The 22078-nt window shown below is 38.0% G+C and overlaps 4 protein-coding genes across 5 annotated transcripts in view; 2 read left to right on the top strand and 2 right to left on the bottom strand.

The window, feature by feature from the left end:
- Positions 1–2564, bottom strand: part of LOC144198070 (uncharacterized) — a 4332-nt gene extending 1768 nt beyond the window's left edge. The window contains exons 1-4 of the mRNA XM_077718880.1: positions 1703–2564; positions 1508–1641; positions 849–891; positions 1–567 (exon numbers count right to left, since the gene is read on the bottom strand). The exon at positions 1–567 is cut by the window's left edge and continues 1768 nt beyond it. Coding sequence (XP_077575006.1) covers positions 1–567; positions 849–891; positions 1508–1641; positions 1703–1997 — 1039 coding nt within the window. The 5' untranslated portion in view covers positions 1998–2564. The remainder of the gene's footprint in view (positions 568–848; positions 892–1507; positions 1642–1702) is intronic.
- Positions 2507–11651, top strand: LOC144198068 (uncharacterized). 2 transcript variants are annotated; one of them, XR_013326655.1, is made up of 8 exons: positions 2507–3190; positions 3568–3713; positions 3975–4023; positions 4132–5108; positions 5236–5361; positions 9658–9770; positions 11087–11151; positions 11635–11651. XR_013326655.1 is itself a non-coding variant. In XM_077718877.1 (5 exons), exons 1-5 carry the CDS (start codon positions 2941–2943, stop codon positions 7387–7389), a joined length of 3576 nt encoding a protein of 1191 aa, XP_077575003.1. In that variant the 5' UTR covers positions 2512–2940; the 3' UTR covers positions 7390–7599. The 2 variants fall into 2 exon arrangements, 1 of the variants encoding a protein (XP_077575003.1); XM_077718877.1 differs by lacking the exons at positions 9658–9770; positions 11087–11151; positions 11635–11651 and having other exon boundaries at positions 2512–3190; positions 5236–7599.
- vwa11 (von Willebrand factor A domain containing 11) lies at positions 7493–14805 on the bottom strand. Its single transcript, XM_077718879.1, has 18 exons — positions 14790–14805; positions 14265–14454; positions 13567–13703; positions 12960–13104; positions 12712–12805; positions 12352–12480; positions 11610–11796; positions 11316–11485; positions 11004–11116; positions 10775–10891; positions 10508–10684; positions 10258–10390; positions 10035–10187; positions 9694–9786; positions 8968–9236; positions 8751–8884; positions 8201–8360; positions 7493–8088 (listed from the first exon to the last, which is right to left on the bottom strand). Exons 2-18 carry the CDS (start codon positions 14445–14447, stop codon positions 7705–7707), a joined length of 2778 nt encoding a protein of 925 aa, XP_077575005.1. The 5' UTR covers positions 14448–14454; positions 14790–14805; the 3' UTR covers positions 7493–7704.
- A 1600-nt stretch (positions 14806–16405) lies between these two features.
- On the top strand, positions 16406–22047 carry LOC144197783 (prostaglandin D2 receptor 2). The gene is made up of 3 exons (XM_077718417.1): positions 16406–16874; positions 17361–17442; positions 19426–22047. The coding sequence occupies exon 3, from the start codon at positions 19433–19435 to the stop codon at positions 20714–20716; it is 1284 nt and encodes a 427-aa protein (XP_077574543.1). The 5' UTR covers positions 16406–16874; positions 17361–17442; positions 19426–19432; the 3' UTR covers positions 20717–22047.
- Positions 22048–22078: the final 31 nt, after the last annotated feature.

Genomic DNA, 22078 nt, shown 5'->3' with positions numbered 1-22078 from the left:
GCAGTCGATTACACGTGACATCTTCAGAATGCTGCAAACTCTCTGGGATTAGAGTGTTTGAAGGAATTGACATTTGTTTTACTGAACATGGGAAAACAGGCTTTGTTGGCACAATCATGTTCACTTGTTGGTTGCCAACACCATCATCTGAAGACAGAAATACCTCAGGCTTAAGTGAAACACGGAGTGAGACGCCATTTAGCGTTCTTTGTATAGAGGACTGAGAAGGAATAAGATGATCTCTGCTCGTTCCTGATTGTGTCATATAGTCTACTTGCTGAATTGCTTGCTGTGAGGAACAGTTGGTTTTGGCTGTATGACACTCCCCATCAGGTCTAACTCTGTGTTGATGAGGACGGAGGCCCATCCGGTTGGTATGCGCATTCACCAGAATATCTGTTGGTGTGTCTGAGGTCTCCAGCCCTTCAGGATTGTTGCAAGCATTTAAAATATGTAGGTCTGTCTCAATGTCATTGTTAGATAACACGTCGGCTTTCATGGTTTCCTGGCCATTGCCTGAATATTCATGACTCATATTTTCACTGAGAGAATCAGGTCCTTCTTCATCTGGAAATGAGGACAATAGTTTACAGTTTAACTAAGATAATTAGTTTTATCCTTGTTTGAAAAGTTAAACCTTATGTGTGAATGTATATGTGATTGTGCTTTAATAGGTACTGTACTAATTTAACAGGGTTTATTTATGGAGTTCAACCTGGCTGATTAAAACTGAACTGTATCATGCTGTGAGTGTGCATGCACGCGTTAGAAATGACAGAACAAAACATTTCTCTCCATCAGAGGTAATGTTTCATTCTCCATCATGCAGAGGAAGATTTACAACTTACTTTCTTTCTTCACAGTCGGCATCACAATGGCATGTTCTTCGCTCTAGAAAATCAAAATGACCACAAAAAAATGCTTACAATGTGTCTATATTTTATTTGCCTCATTTTTCATTTGAATGTTTAAAGATTGGAAAACCTAGTGATTTATTCTAATGAATATACAGGGTGCCCATTGGGATTTTGTATTTTTGCAAACTCAAATATCCCTTGCTCAAGATTCAACCACAACTCCAGAGAGTCCAAAAGCATTAATCAGAAGATTGCAATGGACCGCTACATTGTAAAGCCTTTTTCCTAGAATTTTGTGTTTTCATTTGTGGTGATACACCAAAGTATTTAAGAAAGGTTGTTTTGAAAAAGTTGACATGCATTGCCTGTGTATAATGTATATATGCTTTAGAGCAGTTTGATTGCCATGATGCTTCTTAAACTGGTATGCAGTCAGAGACAACATCTTCCTGGTTGCTATTGTGCAAAGTTGATGAGATCTCAATTGGGAGACTATGGAAAGTGGATTACTATTCTGGAACAAACAAGTTGAGCTGCAAGTACTGATAGCCTACCTCATGCCAGAATGACATGTACTTGATTTTTTCCCCAAAAAAACACAAACCCTGAATGAACACCCTTTATGCTTAACAGATAAAGTATATAATTACATGTGTTTCCTCCTTTGCTGGGTTGAGAATGGTTGGAGGTTCATCGGCCTCTGATTCCCTTACACAGAGTTGGCTGCCAGTCAATCTTTCAGTTGAGTCGCTTTTCGTTTGTCCACTAAAGGACATCAAAACATCTGAAAATAAAAGTCATGGTTGTGATTCATGTGGATGAATGTTTTTACGGGTATTTCTTACCGCTATGCAGCTCCACTGGCATTTCTTCTGAAGTGTTGCCGTTTCCATCACTTGGAATATTAAGAAATGTGCCGTTTGCTTTTCTTTTATCGACACCAAGATCAATTAATCTGATCTCAGCCTGTTCCAACTTCATCCGTAGCGTCTCCAACTCCTGGTTACTGCGTTTTACCTCTTCCAAAAAACCGTGTTGTACCAGATCTGTGATCTTATGCATGGCAGACTTTACCACACTTTCTAAAACGTCTAAGAGTTGAGCCTGCAAGGCAAGAGTGAGTTTTTCCAAATCTGACATGACGAGAAGATCTGCGCGTACGTTTAGTGTGAAATTGAAACTAAATTAGATGCATGTGGCAACTAATATCTTATCAATTCGTAACATCCACGTTGAAAACTCCTTTTTGAGTGAGATCCACTTGCAGACAACGTAGGAGCGAGCAAAAAGAATCGACGAGTTAAAATAATCGACGAGCTAAAAGAATCGATCGACCTACATATGTTGTCATTCGTGTGATTTGTATTTTAAGAGAAAGAAAATTCATACAATTCCCCAATGTAGGAACAAAGGCAGCAAACCAAGGCTCTAAACACGAATTTTGACTAGATGGTTTTCCGGTTGTTTTTTTTTTAAACGATGACGTACGACGGTGTCCTATAAAGCCAGGAATAACTAACGCGCTTTGACACCAATACCCAAATACTGCATAAACGCGTTGAAATATTAATAGCTTCTATTCAGGGTGTACCCCGCCTCTGGTCTGGAGTTGGCCGAGATGGGCTCCAGCACCCCCTGTGACCCTAAGGATGATAAGGCGGATCGGGAATGAATGAATGTAGTAGTAGAAATGGCAAGATGTCTAAAAAAAAAAAAGTGGGTTAGATGGCGCACCGATATGACGGCCTTCTTGTGTCAGACTGCCCAGGACGCACTATTAAATTGTTTTTTTTATAATGGAATCAAATATAGTTCTTCACTAAAAAGAAACGTCAAATTATAGTTCTATAGTGAGTTGCAATAAGGACGGTTTAGATTAGATTTAGAAGAAGGTCTTGACGCATGCGCGTTTTTGTAAACACAGGACCGCAGCAGATGTGCGTCACACATTTCGCATACAACAAAATCTGCCACGGATGCCATGTTGAGGACAGTCTTCAAGCCGCATTTCAATGTAGATTTTTTAAATACCGCTAAATGTGGACCCATTTTTTTGTAACGCAAGCTTAGGAATCATATTACAATGTCAACGGACGATTTCCAAACGAAATACACCTCCTTCATGGAGAGTGTAGTGAAGAGTACGATAGCAGAAACCACAAAACTTTTTGAAACTATGGTCGAGGAATTAAAGGCTGAATTATCAAAAGTCAAGACAGAAAACGAGGCTCTTAAAACAATATGTAGGCAAACGGAGGCTGCAAAAATCGTAGCGATCACTTGGTCCGGCCAAAGTAGCTGTCCGAAGATGCGTGACATAGCCGTTCAGTGTGGTATGTTTTGCTTCCTTTGTGGGTCCTAAAATGTGCAGTAACATGCATTAATATTCTGTTTTCATAGTGGAGTGCAAACACGTGTGTGCGTGTGCATGCGAGTGAGAAAGATTTATTTCCTACATATCTATGGGCAATTTAGAGCGTCCAATCAGCTAGCCTACAATGCATGTCTTTGGAATGTGGGAGGAAACCAGAGTACCCAAAGGAAACCCACGCAGGCCTGGGGAGAACATGCAAACTCCACACAGATGGGCATGACCTGGATTTTGGAGCTTTTTTTTTTTATCACACATGAGGTTGCCCTTGTATACAACATTGCAGGAAGTGAATTCATTTTTTTTTAAAAATCATTTACATTTTGTTTTCCTTTGCAGACCCCCTTCCTAGCTTTTCTATGTCGGAAATGCAATCAATGGAGCAAAGATTGAATGAACATAACGAGCAATGTAATGAAGACGACTTGGTGTACAACATGCTAAAGGATCACAACTATGACACTGCAAAAGATGATAATTCAAAGGTGAGAGTTGCACTTGCTCAAAGGTCATTTCTGTTGTGAATAAACAAAATGCAACACGTACTACGAGTAGTTTATTATACATTTTCATTTAGAGAATGAAGCTTTCTCACAATGTTTGGCGTTAAAATGTTTTTGAGAAATATTTTAACAGCTTGAGGAAATTTCTCTCACCGCTTGAAATCCATCAAATGTGTGAACGTAGGCAATTGCCATTGTTTTGTGGCTATTTTACACTTTTTTTCTTCTCTGTGTATTTTAAAGGATTCTAAACCCACTATGGTGAACAGAGTTACTCAGTCTATAGCTGCAGGTGAGAAATTAAAACTGAAAAAATACTGACAGTTTCAAATAATTCTACTAATTCCACTTTTTTTCTTCAGAAGTAATTTTACATTATTCCTTTCTGCTCTTGTCTTAGATTCAACACCATCTGCAACTTGTGAAACTGACACAGAAGGGAAAAACATTTACCAACATTGTTTGAATATAGAGGTTAAAAAACCCAGTTTGGAAATGTGTGGTCTTTTCCTACCAGAGGAACAGGGAGTTGAACCAATACCGCTAGATATACAACACAAAGATGAACAAAATGCATTAGACTTGTTAGAGAATACGACCACCTGGGGAACAGAAGGGCCAATAAATGAAATCATTGAAGAGAGAGAAAAGCTCTCAATAAAAGTTAAGCAACTAGAAAAGACACTGATGAAAACACTTTTCTCACCTACCAAATTGGCTGGAGATACAGAACAAGTCAAGAATTTAACCTCCAATTGTGAGGGGGTCAAGCCCTCGTGTTGGGTTACAGAAGTGTCCCCTGATCAAACAGAAAAAGATGTTACCCTTGTTTTGCCATCAATGGAACAGGGAACAAGCAGGACATCAAAAATCATAGAAAGCCACAATGCTACACCTCTGACTCCTTCAGTATTTTCATTGTCAGAAGAAGTTTTGTCCTCTTATTCTCAAGATTCCAACTTAGTAGTTAAGAAACCAGTTGCTGATGCAGCAAACACTGTTCTGTCACCACCACTAAGGTCGCAACAGCTCAGGGATGTTATTAATTCTCTCAAACCTAGGGATGTAATGCAACTAGTGGAAGCAGGGGATTCAATGGATTGTACAACCTCACAGGGAAAGACAACAACCCCTGACCAATGTACTGTCTCTTTTGCTACCTTGCCATCTGGGGTTCAGTGTCTAATACTGAACCCAAATTTGTCACCACTTTTACCAACAACTGCCAATCTAAGTGACAAAGGTACAGAAGAGGGGTTTCCAAACAAGACACCTTTTGTCCCTTATACAACAGACACCAATTATCATTTACAATTAATCAAAAATGAGTTCATTGCACAGTTGGCAGTTTCACCTGGAATCCAAGATTATCACAAGGTAATGTAGAAGTTGCAACATCTCTGTTGAGCAAAAGAATAAGAAATATAATGTGCAGCCAATACAAATACAATTAAATGTAATAGAAATGATTTTACATTGTTATCTATTTTTCTTATCTTCTTAGGCATCAATGAATGAGTCCAAGGATGGCAAACATCTGTGCAATGATACAAGTAGCTTGCGAAAGTTACAGGAAAAAACTGGTGTTACCAATCAACAATGTCACACCGAAAATCACCCTCAAGCAAAAGTAAGAAAAGCAACTCCAGAGCAACGAAGCGACCCCAAGTTTACTCAGAATAGTACTAAAAAACCGCGATTAGAGAGTGATACCGCTACTGAAAACAGGACAACCGATGAACCTATTTCCATTTGCACTGATTCTAAAAGTCTAAGTCCCACACAGCTAACAAATGTGTTCTCCCAAGTTGGTCTCAGTAATCAACAAAATACAGATATCAATTCACGTGAAAGTAGGACTACATTTCAGCTGGTTTCTGTTGGGACCCAACACACAGGTGTGAGTCCTTATAGTCAGTCTAAAAGAGACTCTACATGCAAAGTTGCACCTATCCTCCCCTTGACAGATTCTGAAATTAACATCACCCATGAAAATACAGCAAAAGATGGATTCAAGTCTGACAGTCTAAAAATAGAAGATACTTTTGAGTCCATTACAAAAAACACTGAAAAGCCCTTTAGAGCCAAAAATGTGGCAATACAAACATTGGAATCTAACATATATCTAAGGTCAAAATTAACTAGAGAAACAACTGATAGGACAATTCTAAAATCCCAACAAACAAAGCGGTCTACTGTAAAACCTAGCCTAAATAAATACGCAGATAACAGGTTAAATGTGCCTGGTTTGCGTTCAAGGTCATGTACTACTAATAATACCATGCCTCTAAGGAATAAACACTCACCTGAGATTCGCAACAAATCTGTTACTGCTAAGGTTAATTCTATTGTTAAAACAACCCAACTTAATTGTCCTCCGGAACAATCTGGCCTTAGAAAGACTCCCCCTACTCCCAGGACAAGATCAACTAGAAAGTCTACTTGGCCAAAATTTCCTCCTCCCGGACAGAATCGGTCCAGTTTAACAAAGGATATTCCCCTCCCTAAAACAGCATATTGTGAATCTCTCAGAAGTTACACATTTTCTAAAGAGTCTTCATCCAAACAGATGAAAGTACAGTCCCGTTCATTATTGAGTAAAACTGTTTCGTTAAGTGCAGTCAGGGCAAAAATGACTAAAAATTGTTCAAGTAATACTAGAGAAGCTACTGCTAAGAAATCTAGATTGAATTCACCTTGTTCTATTTCAAAAAATACTGTAAAGATACAAAATGCAAAGGAATTAGCCAATCCGGCTAAAGGTAAGACTATGGCAAAAAATAAACAAACAAAATCTAATAGAAATAATACAGTACTAAACTTTTATAACATTGATGAAGCTTCTGAACTTGTCCGGACATCTTTTGAAGCAAGAACCAGGGAAGCAACCTCATTTAGAGAAACGAGGTCATCACTTTCAATCCAGAGAGATAAACGCACAGCAAGAGCTCAAAATTGTTTTCCAGTCTCTCCTCCAACTCTTTCCAACCAGTTCATCTATGTCAAAGCCCCAACTGTTGTGTCACCATTTCAGCCCCTAGCGGTCATTGGTGAACGACTGCTCAAGAACCAGTGTGGGGAATGTGGTCGTGTTCTTAGTAGCACCGCTGCTCTTGAGAGCCATGTCAGTGTCCATACTGGTCATAGACCATTTTTGTGCGCACTCTGTGGAAAAAGCTTCCCTGACGCTAAGGGTCTCAAGCGACATGGCAGAGTGCATCGGGATGAGAGGATCCATGTCTGCCAGGAGTGTGGGAAGGGCTTTGTCTATGGGTTTGGTCTCACCAAACATATCCAAATGGTACATGGAAAAGTCAAGCCATTTCCCTGCCAGATTTGTAACAAATCATTCTTCACAAAGCGAGATGTAGAGATCCACTTACGAATCCATACAGGAGAGAAACCTTTCCACTGTAATTTATGTGATAAAAAGTTTGCAAGGAAAGTAGAACTAAATGTGCATCTGAGGTGGCATAATGGGGAGAAAAGACACTGGTGCCCGTTTTGTGGAAAAGGATTTTTAGACTACAACAACCTTAAAAGACACAAGTATATTCATACAGGGGAGAAACCACATTCTTGCCCACATTGTCCTAAACATTTTACACAGTCCGGACACTTGAAGAAACATGTCAAAAATGTTCATAAAGCTGTTTGAGGGAGAGTCAGAAAGTAGGCTATATTTCATTACAATTGATAATTTAGGACATATTTATTTGTAATAATATAGAATACAATGTAAAATATTTGTTCTTGTTTATCTGAATGTCTCTTATGTTTGTCAATTGAATTACTACATTTTTCTATCTGTTGTCTTGTTAACAATTCAATGCCTTTCTTTATTAAATTTGCATTAACAAACTTTAAAGCTTAGTCTTTTTTACATCGATTCATTCATCATCTATATATAAGTAAACTGCCACCTATTAGATGTTTATGTTGAATGCAACTGGAGAAATTAGATCTATGTGAGTCAGGGTTTTACAGTCCACGTGGTGATCAGAAAGCACAATGCCAAAGGAAGCCATGATGGACTTGAAACTGCATTGCCAGCAGATCGTTCAATGGAGTGATAGCACTTCCCAACGTTGCCAACTTCATCAATAGCGACAAATTCAACAATCTGTGAGCAGCAGGAGGCGTTGTAGTTCGCCTGTATAATCTTGGCACTCAGTGAGGTGTAAGATAAAGTTCCATTCCCCTGTCGGAGGGAAATTATTTCTATCCCCGTTCCATTTCCATCTGTCAGGTTGGCGGACAGCTCCCACTCGAAAAACTTACACTGAGACATGTCTCGGGGACAGTCATCAGCAAATACATTTACAACCTCACACAAAGGCTGGAAAAAATCTGTAATCTGAGGATATAGGAGAATTGGAAAGTGTAAGAATTCTTCAATCCAACAAAATCGTGACTTAAAATGACTGAAAAAAATAAAAGTATTTGTGTATAATGTACTGTTTGATTACCTTAGTCAGAACAGATAATCTCAGGACAGCATAATTGGACTCAACATTATTGAATGATTTGACTTCTAAAGTCACAGTGACGTCAGTGCCTGATGGTGTGTGAGAAGGTGGCTTAATGGAAAGGGTTCCATTTGTATATGCTCCAGTTGTCAGAATAAGGCTGTTTAGACAAGATGGAAATTGACACATCAAATATTAAATAAAGTTAATTTTGATTTACTTAATCATTTGGTTTGAGATGATTTTCTTTCTTTTATTTCAAAGAATTGTTGCACTGTAAAATAGTATGGTGTATATACTCCAAAGCATTTTCCTCTTATCTCATCTCATTTTCTGAACATTAATGCTGTAGCCTATCCCAGCTGACATCGGACCAGAGGTGGGAGACACACAGTATTGGTAGACAGCCAATCGCAGGGCACAAGGAGACCAACAATCATTCATTTGTAATCTAACTAAAGATGAAATTGCATACACCTCTTTCAAATCTGCTTCAATTTAAATATCAATATGCAAGTCTGATTTAGAATGAATTCATTCACCATCTCACCTTGATGGATACTTCATTGGGAAGTCTCGGTCATTTTTTCCACTGATGGAAAATGTACCACTTGGACCCTGTGTCATAACACTGAAAGGTAGATTGAAATTTTCTCCTGGCTCGACACTACTGTCAACCATAGCCTACAGAAAATTCAAAAGTCAACATTTGGTCAATACTGAACAGTATTATTCATGGTTTTCTGCCTAAGAGGTGAAGTGCAGACCTGGATGTTGACTTTGGAGACAGTCAACTGAGTTGTAGATTGCCTCTGCAACACACTGTTTGACACCTTGTCAGTTCCTTTCAGGACAACCACAAACTCTCCTGCAGGGACTGCATCAACAGTCACCAAGATATCTCCGTTGCCCATGTCATTTGCTGTACCATTGCTTTCAGCACCAGTGTCAGGCACTACTAAGCCAACATTTTCTACACTAATGGAGGATGGACCTTTTCTTCCCATTACGGAGAGGATCATGGTGGCTGGCTGGCCTGTTGAAGGGTTTTAAAAAATTGAAGTCAGTTAGATGGTTAAATTTGATTGTATTCTAATGTTTTAGAATAATTAAGTCATTTTTCTAAACCGCTTATCCCCACAAGGGTCATGGAGGCGTGCTCGAGCCTCTCCCAGCTAACTTGTAATCTAACTAAAGCTGGAATTGCACATACGACATCTTTCAAATCTGCATCAGCAGTAGGTGAGGGACACCCTGAATCAGTCGCCAGCCTATCGCTGGGCACCAGGAGATGGACAACTATTTACACTTGCACTCATGCCTAGGGACAATTTAGAGTGTTCAACCAGCCTAATCAGCATATTTTGCGGATGTGGCGGGTCGCCGGGCCGTTTTATAGAAAATCTTGAACAACATAATGGTTATATCATCACATATTTCTTGTTTTTGCTCTTTAGTGTGGTTACAGTTAATGATTTACTGCATTACTATACCAGCTTGTGGAAGCCCATTGATCACTGCATAACCTGGGTGAGGTCCCTTAAAGCTCTCCACAAAGTCATAGATAAAGGTAATTGTACTTTGACCTGAAACACAAAAAAAAGCCCATACATTTTCTTCAGAAGATTTTCTTAACTCTTGTAAAAATCTGAAACACTACAATGCACATTTTAAATTTGATTTCCCTTTAACTATTAAAATGTATGCTGTGACATGTTACAAAAGAGCAATAGTTTGCATTTCTAAGACAGTATGTAATTATACATTTAGATTGATGTGAATAAACTGTCTGAAACACTATAATGATTATAAGTAGTAATGGAATTTTAATGACCTGTTACTTTAATTGTGTATGGTTGTTTAGAGTTGATGCTGATTTTCCAAGAACCTGGCTGTTTGTTTTCTTTAATAAGAATTCTCCTCAGGTTACCCACTGTCTGTATGATTGCCAGTACGCCACTGATTTCAGTATTACTTTGGCTCATACCTGGAAAATAGAAGAATGCACTATTGGACTATATTTTGTGAAATAATGTATTATCACCAGAATTTGATACCTGCAGGGTTGGTCAATGTAAATGATATAGATGATCCGGTTATGTAGATAGTGACATTCTGTAGAGATTCATCAAGGACAAAAGGGAAGGTCTCTGGATTCCCAGGATCTCTTGTTCTCTGATAAACTGTCACCTAGGGTAAGCATAGCATAAATCTGTAGAACTGATTTTAAAAATGAAATGACAATGCTTCAGGTGATGGGATATATAATCCGATTTAGGTTTTTGGTGTATCTTAAAGCAGCCTCACCAAAGCTGAAGTTGAGGTATCAAGAATGACATCTGTGGCTTCGGCCAATTGACTCTTGGACACGTGTATGGCATGGCCTCCTGAAGCCAAAGCCAAGTCCCGGTAATCAGCAAAAGAAGAAGCAGCCCTAACAGAACGACGCCTGCGTCTTTTGTTTGGAGTGATGTAGAATGACACCTGCCATTACAAAATCAGTAAAGGTTCAGTTAAGTTGAATGTTGGGAATTCAAACATTTTTTTGAGGTGTAATTGAATGTCTGCATTCACCGTTGACTTGGTGCTTCTGATGAGGGCTACAATTGTGTTTTTCAAGTGAATGTCTTTTGCTTTTGCATCAGTGAAAACATAGATTTGGGAGGAGGCAGGAGAACCAGTGAGGGCTAACTGTTGAGGGAAAAAATGAAAGAAAATGGCTGATTCATAGTAGTCCACTGATTCCATTTTGTATCAAACATTTTGACTGGCAATTTCTTTCAACGCAATTCTGCTATATTACCTGAAGTCCTGACAAGCACATTTCGGGTATGTCACCACCTCCCGTTGGTTTTATCTTTGAAATTTCCATTTTCATTTTTTCAGGGTCTGTTGTCCTGAATAATGGCCCAAATGCTGCATTGAAAGTACAAAAAGGCTGAATAGAAAACGTATTTCTTCATATAATTAATTCATTTTTTTTGCTTGTATATAATAATTATATTTTGAATAATTGTGCTAATATATAACATAACTTTAAATCATCCTTTCAGAAAATACATTGGCACACAACTAGTAACATGTTGTCTTTAAAAAAAAACTGAGGCTATCTTACATGGATCATTGAAAGTTACCAAAATGTACTCCGATGGCTCATCTTGTGTTCCTTTTTTGCTGTCAATGATTTTGTACACAACCTTCCTGGCCTCATCTATGTCATCTCCCATACTGGCAGTATTGTCAATGACGAAACAAACAACAGAAGAGCGGGCAATCCCCATTAATCTGTAATGAAGAAATACAAGTTGTGAACTCAAACACTGCACAAAAAAAAAAAAAAAACTAAAATGTTGAAAGATTCTGTTACTCGTGCTGGCATGCACACACTAAAATATTCAGAATCTTTCACCTTAAGTAATCTTTGTTGCCCACAGTCAATCGGATGTCCTCCAGCAGCTGGACGCTGGCCACAATGGCTGCATTTACAGCTGCATTGTGGAAGGCCACGTTGTCAGAGCGACGTTCGTCCTTGTTGATTCCTCCTCGAGGAACTGTTGTACTAGTGAGATCAGCTTGACCTCCATGGCTACATTTACCTGGAACAATGACACCTTGAATTGCACCTTGACACAACGTCAACCTGTTGTCACAAGGTAAGATCTCCTTCTTAAGTTGGGTGACTTAGATGTGAAAGTAAAACATTGACAAAGCCTTCAGTGTCAAGCAACTAATCTGGCATCATTGTAAACCATCGATTTGAAGGGCAGTGATTGCTTTACGATAACTTCATTCTTAGCTAGAAATTGCATTATGTCAATGGGCCCTTGCATTCCTCCTAATCTTGAATGGAAATGCGAATTTCATATTTATCCTGCATCTTAGAAAAGCTAGCTGTACATGCATCACTTACTTTCTCCTAGAAACATTGAAATTTTAGGATTGTGCATTCACTTCGTATTAGATTTTATTTAATATAGATATATTTTGGATTATTTTTAAATCTTCCCATTAAACTATTAAAATATGTATTTTCCTTCTTAATATATATATACTTTATTCCCATGGGAGGTAAATGCAATGTACAAAATATGTTTTACAGTGTAAATTGCTTGGTATTTAAAGAATAAAAATAAAAGTCTCATGACTGTTACCTTGAGGCTTTTCATCAGAAAAGATTCCCATATAGCCAGAAGTTAGCTTGTTCAAATTCAGGATGTTTTGAAGGATTGGGTTGGGACACGTTCCTGTCTTGCAATCACTGCAAGTTGGAGTATCAATGTCTACAAAAACAGAATGGGAACAAGTTTTACACTTAAATATGGGCTGAAAATTAGTTCAAGGTTAAAATCAAATCTCCCCCTCATATTCTTTTTTTGAAAAAACAGTCCATATTCTTATCTTCTTCTCATGGGAATATATGGTTTATATTGTTTGCATAATGCTATCAGTATGAGGTGCATTAGGTATGTATGGTAAAACATGCACTTATGGACACACATGAACCTACATACCTGCCAGGTTTTCCAAAGTCAGGTCTCGGCGTATGAGAGCGACATATGGTTCTGTGTAACCCAACTCAACCCAGTTACTGTGGCTATAGAAGTCCTATCAGAATACGGAAAACTGTTAAACACAATTAAATGTACATGCTTCTGTATTTTTACTTCATTTTTCCATGTTTCCAGGTGTCTCTCTCAACTACTCAAACATGTAGAATAAATACATGAATGATTTTCCCTTTGTACTACACTCTACTCACCTGTAATGTATGAAGAATTCTACCCAGGGTTTCTCTGGCAGCCTTGAAGTTCTCACTACGTACATTGGCCTTGATGGATGCCATACCCTCTGTAATGAGATTCCTTCCCTCCAAAAATGTTTCAGAATTGAAATGATGTGGAGCACTGAAAGAATGTGGACCATATGATATGCAATTTCAAGGCCAAAAAGATCATGTAAGTAGCAAAGAACTATATATCACAAGGGTCTTTGGGGGGTCCTGGGGAATATCCCATCTATCTGTAGGAACCAGAGATTCTGGGATCAAACCCACGACCCCAGAACTGTGAGGCCTACGCACTAACCACTCGGTCCCTGGGTTTTACAAATACATATATTTTGGAAATTGAATGCATGAATATATAAATATAAGCCAGTTCTTCTGCCCGCATTCCCATCCGTTGTAGGTGTGATCGCGAGTGGTTGTTCGTTTTATTGTGTGCCCTGCGGCTGTTAACCAATTCAGGGAGTCTCATGCCTGCTGCCCATGGTTGGCTGGGATAGGTTGAAGCTCCCCTTTTGACCCTTGTGAGGATAATTGATACGGAAGATGTGTGAGAGAGTATAGATAAATATATAAAACCCACCTATTGACAAAATTACGATCTACAAGTCCATTTTGGGTGTAGATCTCTTGTAGAGCCGAGTGAAACTTCACACTTGACACCTGCCCTGTAGCTGTTGGGCCAAGGCAAGCCTGGACCACCTCCTCAGGAGAGGAACCCTGTAGTCAGATTTAAAGCATTGACTCACTATCATAATATAGATAAATGTAAAAAGGGCTGTGACATATTCACTTGTGTCGATTTTAATCTGTTGAATTGAACATTACGAGTATTGCTTAATGTTGCTTTTGAATCTGACTAAAGACTGTCTATCTGTGTGGAGCTTGCATATTCTTCCCGGGCCAACTTGGGTTTCCTCCGGGTACTCCGGTTTCCTCCCATATTCCAAAAACATGCATGGTAGGCTGATTGGACACTCTAAATTGCCCCTAGGTATACATGTGAGTGTGCATGGATGTTCGTCTCCTTGTGGCCTGCAATTGGCTGGCCACCAATTCAGGGTGTCCCCCGCCTCTGGCCCAGGCTCAGCTGGGATAGGCTCCAGTTCCCTCTGTGACCCTAATGAGAATAAATCAGTTCAGAAAATGAGATGAGATGAGAAATTGTACTGTACAACTTGCGATTTTGCATGTAACACACAAAAAACAAACTAATCATTGAAATATTGTATGTAATCTGTTATGTTTTGTATGCAGTGTGCCATATGCATTTTAGCCTACCGTGGGTTTGAACTCATGACCAGCAGCCAAAGCCAGAGATTGACATGTTTCCATCACTTTTTGCAGCAGTGCCTTCCCCGTAATACTGATATGAGTAGATGACTCACCACCAATGGGGACAAAGGCCACAGTGGGACTTAACAGCATCAATGCAAGAAGGGCGAAACTCAACCCTGATGTCATATTTACTCTAGAAAAGGAAATAAAGGTATATTACACACACCGTAAAATGATAGCGCTCACATGTGAATAATGCATACTAATGTAGTTTGTGGTGCTGTTTTGACAAAAAGCCAAAAGTCACATTTACATTTACATGTAGATCATATAAATTAATGAAAAATCAAACTACATAATGGGAGTCACAAGGTCTATACTACATAAGATTAATAATATAAATTTATTAAATATTGCTTTTCTTAGTATGTATCTCATGAGATATAGCGATATTACAGTGAATAATAATTTACTTAATCAACCTGTATTCTAGGCAAATTGAAGAAAATTGAATTAAATAAAACTTACTGTATGTACTGTACCTTGACATGTAATCACTAATGGCTTGAATGACGAGTATGAGTAAATGTCAACACCATCAACTGATGTTGAGCTTGTCTTGAGAAAAGGTGGAGCTAAATGTTGAAAGGTTAACTAATATATTAATCATTATCATACAGTAAAGTATATAACTGTAGGTGATAAGCCTATTGAAAAGCAGTAAGAATTGGTACACCTGTACAACTTCAACATCTAATGGATAAAAATAAAATATTTTTACAAAGATAAACATTTATTCTTAATAATATCACAATAACTAAGTATATACTGCTTTGTCTTGGAAGTAGGATACCCCTTTAAAATGTAACATCCTCCAAAAGAATGTGGCATACCTTTCTCCATCGTCCCTCTTTTCCCGATCAGATTTGGGAGCATGTATTGTAAATTTGGGTGAATTATACTGTATAATTTCGCATGCAGGGCAGGCGGCCGAGTGGTAAGTGCGTCGACCTCACAGTTTTTGGGTTCAATCCCAGGTCAGTCCTCACTGTGGAGTTTGCATGTTTTCCCTAGGCTTGTGTGGGTTTTCCACTGCGACTGAATGAACGAATGCACCAACAAATGAATGAATTAATCAACGAACGAAAAAATGAACAAATTAATTACACATGACCCACTCTCCTCGTCTTCCTATATAATATTTTAAATCATATTAAGTAAGCACACACATATTTTATTTTCATGTAGATTTCATTTTGTTTAACTCCCCATTGATACTTCATTCAGTCAGAATCGTCACATTTGTTATTTCTTATAACCATGCAATCTCTTTTCAAGTTTTTTTTCAATAAACTGTGGTGTATTTAGGCTAGCAGAATCAATTTACGTATATGTCAAAAAGTACAAATTTCCACTATTTTCAAGATAAACCTACCTTCTTAATGTGACCTGATGCTTATTCATAAAAGCAAAATAACAATAAATATTGTTATCGCTTGTTATCTTGTTATTGCTTTCACTTCTCTTAAAAGGTTTAAGTGTTATATGAATACTGCACTTTGGGACACCTTCTTGTGCAATACATTTTCTCAGATGCATCATACAACACGTCCACATACATTAATTCATTCATTTTCTGAACCTCTTGAACCTCACCAGGCTCGCAGGGGGTGCTGGAGCCTATCCCAGCTGACTTCAACACCCTGGCTTATATATATACATAATGGAACCACTTCAATTTAACACGGCAGACCTGTCTAAATCCTACTGGTAAAATCAATCATTGATACCATGTCACAAATATTGTTTTCTTTTATTGTGTATGTTAATTTATGACTCAAATCAAAGTCGTTTTACACCTGAATAGATAAACATTTTGTTTATTTTACCAACAGGTGGCGTCATAAACCAATATATGGAGTGAGGTTCCATTCGTCATGACATTTTACCGGCAAGGATCACTCCAATTGTTTTGATAGACAATACTCAGAGAAAATACCATGAATCATCCTGACTATAGTGGAACAATTTCACATAATTTCTTAATCGGCATAATTACAGGCATACAAAAGTAAAAAAACAGGTATCATTCTTCATTTCCCTGCCCGAATTTCTGCAATGTCCTTTTTTTATGGTCACATGCATGTCAAATTGTCCCTAGGTATGTATGAGTGTGCGTAGGATTGGTGGTTTGTTTTCATGTGCTCTCCGAATGGCTGGCAACTAATTAGAGTGCATTGGGTATAGTTAGCCGGGAAAAGCTCATTGACCTTCACGGGGATGAGCAGAATGAAAGATCAACGATAATTTGACATCATGGATAATGACAAGCAAACTGCAGGTATCATACTATTTTTTTTTTAGTTTACAGATTTCTCCAAGTTTCCTTGTTACTTTTGAATAAATGGAACTATGTCAGCAATATTGGAACTTTTCCAATGCTCTGCTTCAAGGCCTTCCTCTCAGCAATCAGGGAGGAGCTAGCAGAGTTCATTTATCTTCGACTCTTGACTGATTTGACATAAGGGTGACGAGCATTTGTGACAGTAACCCAGTCATACAACAGGAAGTAGAGAGAATAGGATTGGACGAAACACTTGCGTGTGTCATATGGTGAGTATAAGACACAATAATACATTTTATGTATGTAGGTGTGAATTCACTTTCATCATCAAATGTGATTATTATTAGGATTTCAATTCATAGTACTGAATAATTGGATTTAGGACCATCATTTTAAGATGTGTTGCCTGCTAAGACCGAAATGAAACTTGTGATTTATTTCAAACTTCACTTTAAATTTTACTGTGAATGATGTCTGTTGCTAAATATTTTTTAACTGGGTCATACTTTATATTTTTACCGATTTACTTTATGTATTTATAATTTTAATCTACACTTTGCATGTATGTACTATATTTAAATGTCAAATTCCTTTGTAATTTGTTTCTAATTTGTAGTTTTAGAGAATTATTTTAATCCCTTGCTTTTTTTCTGAAATGGCAAACTTAAAGAATCCACATTTTACTTTTATGCTAATTTACTCAATTCCTAATTCATATATACTAATGATATTGGATGTTTCTAATTTGAATGCAGACCTCAAATCTGTGATGGCCTTAACACTTTTGAACATCCATTGAAGTTAGAGACTGTACACGTGTCTTCATAACAAGCCACCGTAAGTACTGCTGTTGATTGGATTCACAGTTATTTCAACTTGTTAAGTTTAAAAAATTACATTAAAACGAAAAAAAAATGCTTGATGATTTTTTGGTTTTATTCTTTTAGGTGATGATATTTTTTGCGAACAGCTGACACACGAGATGAATTTAAGGAGTCAGCTGTTCAAATGTTTTATTTTAAGTATATTTGTGCATTTTAACTAATTAGAGGAATATAACTAATCATGATTTCTGTGAAGGAAAAAGTAAATATACTAATATATATAATAAAATTCTTCATGAATGAAGAGCTCAGTATTGCAACTACACTTAAATGTTGGGCAACTCTTATAAATACTTTTGATTTTGAAAACCCAGTAAAATAAATAATGTAATCACAGTAAAAAATCAGCGATCTAAGTGAGTCAGTCGGTAGACTTGTTCAGCCTTTCCAATGAATTTTCAGAGTGGTTGCATACCAATCAAGTATGGTATGTGGTTAGTCAACAGATGGAACAGGCTTTGACAAGTTATAATCAGAAAGGACACTGTAGTTTTAATTTCTTTTGTTTGTTTGTTTTTGGGGTTGTTTTTGTGTCAAGAACTGAATATAGAAAAATGTTACATAACCTTAGAAACGTCAACACATAATTGTATCATTGTACTGTTACACACTCTCTCCTCTCTCCTCTCTCTCTCTCTCTCTCTCTCTCTCTCTCTCTCTCTCTCTCTCTCTCTCTCTCTCTCTCTCTCTCTCTCTCTCTCTCTCTCTCTCTCTCTCTCTCTCTCTCTCTCTCTCTCTCTATCTATCTCTCTGTCTTCCTGAGTTTCTCTGGTGTTGCAGTACGCCTCCATTCTACACCCCAAAAGATACTTTAAATATTCCATAGGTGTGATTGTGAGTGTGAAAGGTTCTGTGTATATAACAAAAGTCAGAAACCCCAAATGTTGAAAAAGCCATACTGGACCCAAAAAACAAAATGTCTGGAGAAAAAAATTGAAGCCTTATGATTAGGGCAATCAATATTAACCCACTATCAAAATGACTAAGTTGGCTAAAACTACATCATGAGCCTTCATGGTTAAATGTTTATTTACAATTCAGTGCATTCTGTGGGGAACGACGCACCACACTACATGACTGCTCTGTTGTACGATACCACTCCAATAACAAATGGAATGCAATTACACTTTTTCTCTCCTTTTTCCAACAAGGTACTACTCGGCTGCAAATGCAGCATGCCTTACCTGAAAATGTTTTTCCACATGACTCATTTTTGTAATTTGACAACTCGCTTCAATGTGAGCATTCAGATAATCTTTCCACATTGGCAATGAATGTAAATGATTCGGTTCAAGAAACTTTGAATCCTCTGTTTTCCACAGCTATTTTTTTCTTTTCCCTTTTGGGATCCAATGTCATTGAAATAGCTGGTAACCAACCGCCTCACCAGAGTTAGCTGGAATAGGCTTCACCACACCCATAACCCCTGGTGAGAATGGGTGGGGTGGCAAACGGATGAATCAAAGACTCTATTGCTTTCTCGCTAATGCCCTTCTCCCCGTTAAAAATAGAAAGTAACCAAAATGCAAATTAACTGTGAAGTAGAACATAACAGGATTGAAATGTTTTTAAAAATAATAAAAATAATAATCGAACATAGGCATTGTCATCATAATTGACTCGACAAAAGCCTAATTGTCATCATACCCAGAAACTGTGTATGACAAAATTGGTAGTGCTTCTCCATAAGGTGTATTTTCCCAGCAAAAGACCCCAATAAGTAAAAAGTTAAGTTATTAGAAGAGGATTTAGAACAAATAGATAAGTGACTAGTAGCACAAAAAAGTAGCACGTTTTCCGGTGGGGTTTGATATTACATTCATCTACATAGAACTTTAGTATTTTTTTTATATTATGCTGTATATTATATGCATTTACATATGCTATCATTGATTTGTAGTTGTTAATTCTGGTCGATCTGTGTTTTTTCTTTCAGAGCACCAATGTCAAACACAACTTTCACCTCCAATGCTACGGGAGAACAACATTTCTGTCCCCTTTTGCAGCTCATGCATGAGAACGACCTTAACAACAGTACCAAGACCAACTGGATAGTAGTCTGCTTCCATGGCCTTGTCTCCTGTTTGGGGATTTTGGAGAATGCTCTGGTCCTTTGGGTAGTGGGGTTCCGTCTGCAGCGTCGTACTGTGGCCTCTGTCTGGGTGCTCAATCTGGCCATTTCTGACTTCATGGCCACCTTGACCCTTCCTTTCTTCACCATTTACCTTGCCTCCTCACACAGTTGGGAGCTTGGCAACGTCCTCTGCAAAATACAAGCATCTATCTTTTTCTTGAACATGTTTGTTTCCGCCTTCCTGCTGGCAGTTATTTCAATAGACCGCCTGTTTCTAGTAATAAAACCAGTGTGGTGTCAGAATTATCGTTCAGTCGGACGAGCATGGAAGGTGTGCTTGGTGGCTTGGCTTTGGGCGGCTGTAAATACTTTTCCTTACTCCCTTTTTCGCTCAGTAACTGAGACCAAGGATAATAGGAAACTGTGCTATCACAATTTTGCCATGTATCAAACATCAGAAGGCACACTTGAGAGTGACTGCATGGTGAGACAAACAGCAACAGCTCTTTCAAAGCTCCTCCTGGCATTCTTGATTCCCCTCGTGGTGATTGCGGGGAGCTACATCCAAATTGCTTTGAGTCTGAGGAACAGGAATCGCAAGTGGATCAGCATCAAGTTAAATGATAATAATGAAAAACCAGGAGATAGAAGTTCTAGAAATATCCCTTTAAAGTCAACTACTTTTGGACCTGTATTGCTCCAGAGAAGCCCACCTTTGTCTCCGACATCCTCATTTAGTACAACAAACCCGCTCTCCCAAAGCTTCACCAAAATGGTAACATCTGTGATTGCAGTATTTGTCCTGTGCTGGGCCCCCTATCATATCTTCTGTTTGATTGAGGTGTCAGCCCTGTATTATAAAGAAAACCTTAGACTGGTAGAGGTTGGACTCCATTTAGCCACAACAATAGCATTCTTAAATCCAGTGATGAACCCCATTTTGTATGCCTTTAGCTGCCCGCACTTTTGTGTGAGAATAAGGCAAAGCCTGGGATCTGTCTTTGATGGACTCGTGGAGGAGGGAGGAGGAAAACGTTTGGCTCCCAGACTGAGTATGCATGCAAATATGAGGAGAAAAAGCAGTCTATGTGCCTGCTTTACTACACCCGGAACTCCAAAGACAACACATTCATCTCAGAGAGTTTCCTCTTAACCGACAATGGAGAGCAATTTTTTTGTACTTCATGACTGCTTAGACAAAAGCTTTAGGCATTCCATTAATGAAAGCAAGTTCCTAAAACTGTTTGGTGGGTACAACATCAAAAAAGAAGATGAGAACACTATGATTATGACACAGTGGTTTACATTTTGGCTGATATTGTTTGAGAGAAATGGTCCATCCTGTTTTAATATTCTTTTTAATTCTTTTTTTGTGTGCTTTTTTTCACTTATACACTTTGAGACACCCGAGAAAATATTCAATACATTTGTGACACGTGATTAAAAAAAAAATGTTTATATTGCAGGATTTTCAATTGTATGGATTCAAAATAGAAAAAAAAGATGAATGCAATTAAATTGTGTGATAAATATAGAAGAAATACCAATACATTTCAGCTATGAAATGACAATAATTCTGTGTTAATCACTAGAGGGCAGTCTTTCATCCAACGATTTACATAAAACATGTTAAAATAGGATTATGCTTTTCAGGTCCCCTAATCCAGGATCATTATAAATCTGTACTGCTGAACATTTGACCACCTTTCTGGAATATTGGATTTGTTCGTATCAGACACTAATTTTGATTGACTCACTCCCACTGGTCGAATTGTCTGGTTCCGTCACTCTATACACGGAGAATGCTAGGTGCAATGTGGGTCAAACCAATGTAGGATTACCATAGAGGTAGTTGTCATTTGGAAAGAACATTAAAAAGGGAAGATCATGAATACAAAAAAAGAAAAGGATTACAACAAAAGATTCAGACCTAGATACACAGCTCTCTTTTGATCTCTACCATTCAACAGATAATCTCTCAGCAGTTGAGGCTATTCTTTCCCACCGTTTCCTTTTCTTGAGATAAACTTGGTGGGTTTATGGCCATCGTATATGTCATTTGAGGGGACAAACCAAAACAAGAGAAGTTCTTATTAATGAAACAATCATTAGAGGAGTAAAAATACGAAAATGGATTTTCCCATTCGGATGCCTATGTGATAAAATTCAAATAAATTGTTCATATTAGAGTGATTATTCAACATATAAGTATTTTCCAAAACAGTACTACCCAGTAGACAGGAGAGGAAAACTAGTGTGAAGGTGGTGGGAGGTAGAAAGAACTGCTTGAGAGGGTTTAATGCACTAATACAGTGCTTATAGTTGACAGATGCTGAGTACAGTGTTAAATCTGTATTGCATGTTTGTGATTTTCTTTTGGCCACCACACACTAAAGCTATAATCTATACACTGCTGTTTACTTGAATTCAACATGTTGATGGATTTTTGTTTTCATGAACTAAATAAACTGCATTTGCAAGCACCATACTATGTACAAATCAAATCGAGCAGTTT

The sequence above is a fragment of the Stigmatopora nigra genome, chromosome 6 (genome assembly GCF_051989575.1).
Source record: "Stigmatopora nigra isolate UIUO_SnigA chromosome 6, RoL_Snig_1.1, whole genome shotgun sequence".
Classification (NCBI taxonomy): domain Eukaryota; kingdom Metazoa; phylum Chordata; class Actinopteri; order Syngnathiformes; family Syngnathidae; genus Stigmatopora; species Stigmatopora nigra.
The sequence above is the reverse complement of the archived record's forward strand: the minus strand, read 5'-3'. Positions and strand labels throughout refer to the sequence as shown.

Excerpts from the sequence above, each read along its gene's own strand:
- vwa11 (XM_077718879.1), bottom strand. The coding sequence starts at position 14,447 with ATGACATCAGGGTTGAGTTTCGCCCTTCTTGCATTGATGCTGTTAAGT. Across the intron at positions 12,481-12,711 it reads GACTTTGGAAAACCTGGCAG|ACATTGATACTCCAACTTGC; the intron begins GTATGTAGGTTC and ends CTGTTTTTGTAG. Across the intron at positions 10,892-11,003 it reads TGTGCTTGTCAGGACTTCAG|TTAGCCCTCACTGGTTCTCC; the intron begins GTAATATAGCAG and ends TTCCCTCAACAG.
- LOC144198068 (XM_077718877.1), top strand. The coding sequence starts at position 2,941 with ATGTCAACGGACGATTTCCAAACGAAATACACCTCCTTCATGGAGAGT. Across the intron at positions 3,714-3,974 it reads CAAAAGATGATAATTCAAAG|GATTCTAAACCCACTATGGT; the intron begins GTGAGAGTTGCA and ends TGTATTTTAAAG. Across the intron at positions 5,109-5,235 it reads GAATCCAAGATTATCACAAG|GCATCAATGAATGAGTCCAA; the intron begins GTAATGTAGAAG and ends TTATCTTCTTAG.
- LOC144197783 (XM_077718417.1), top strand. The coding sequence starts at position 19,433 with ATGTCAAACACAACTTTCACCTCCAATGCTACGGGAGAACAACATTTC.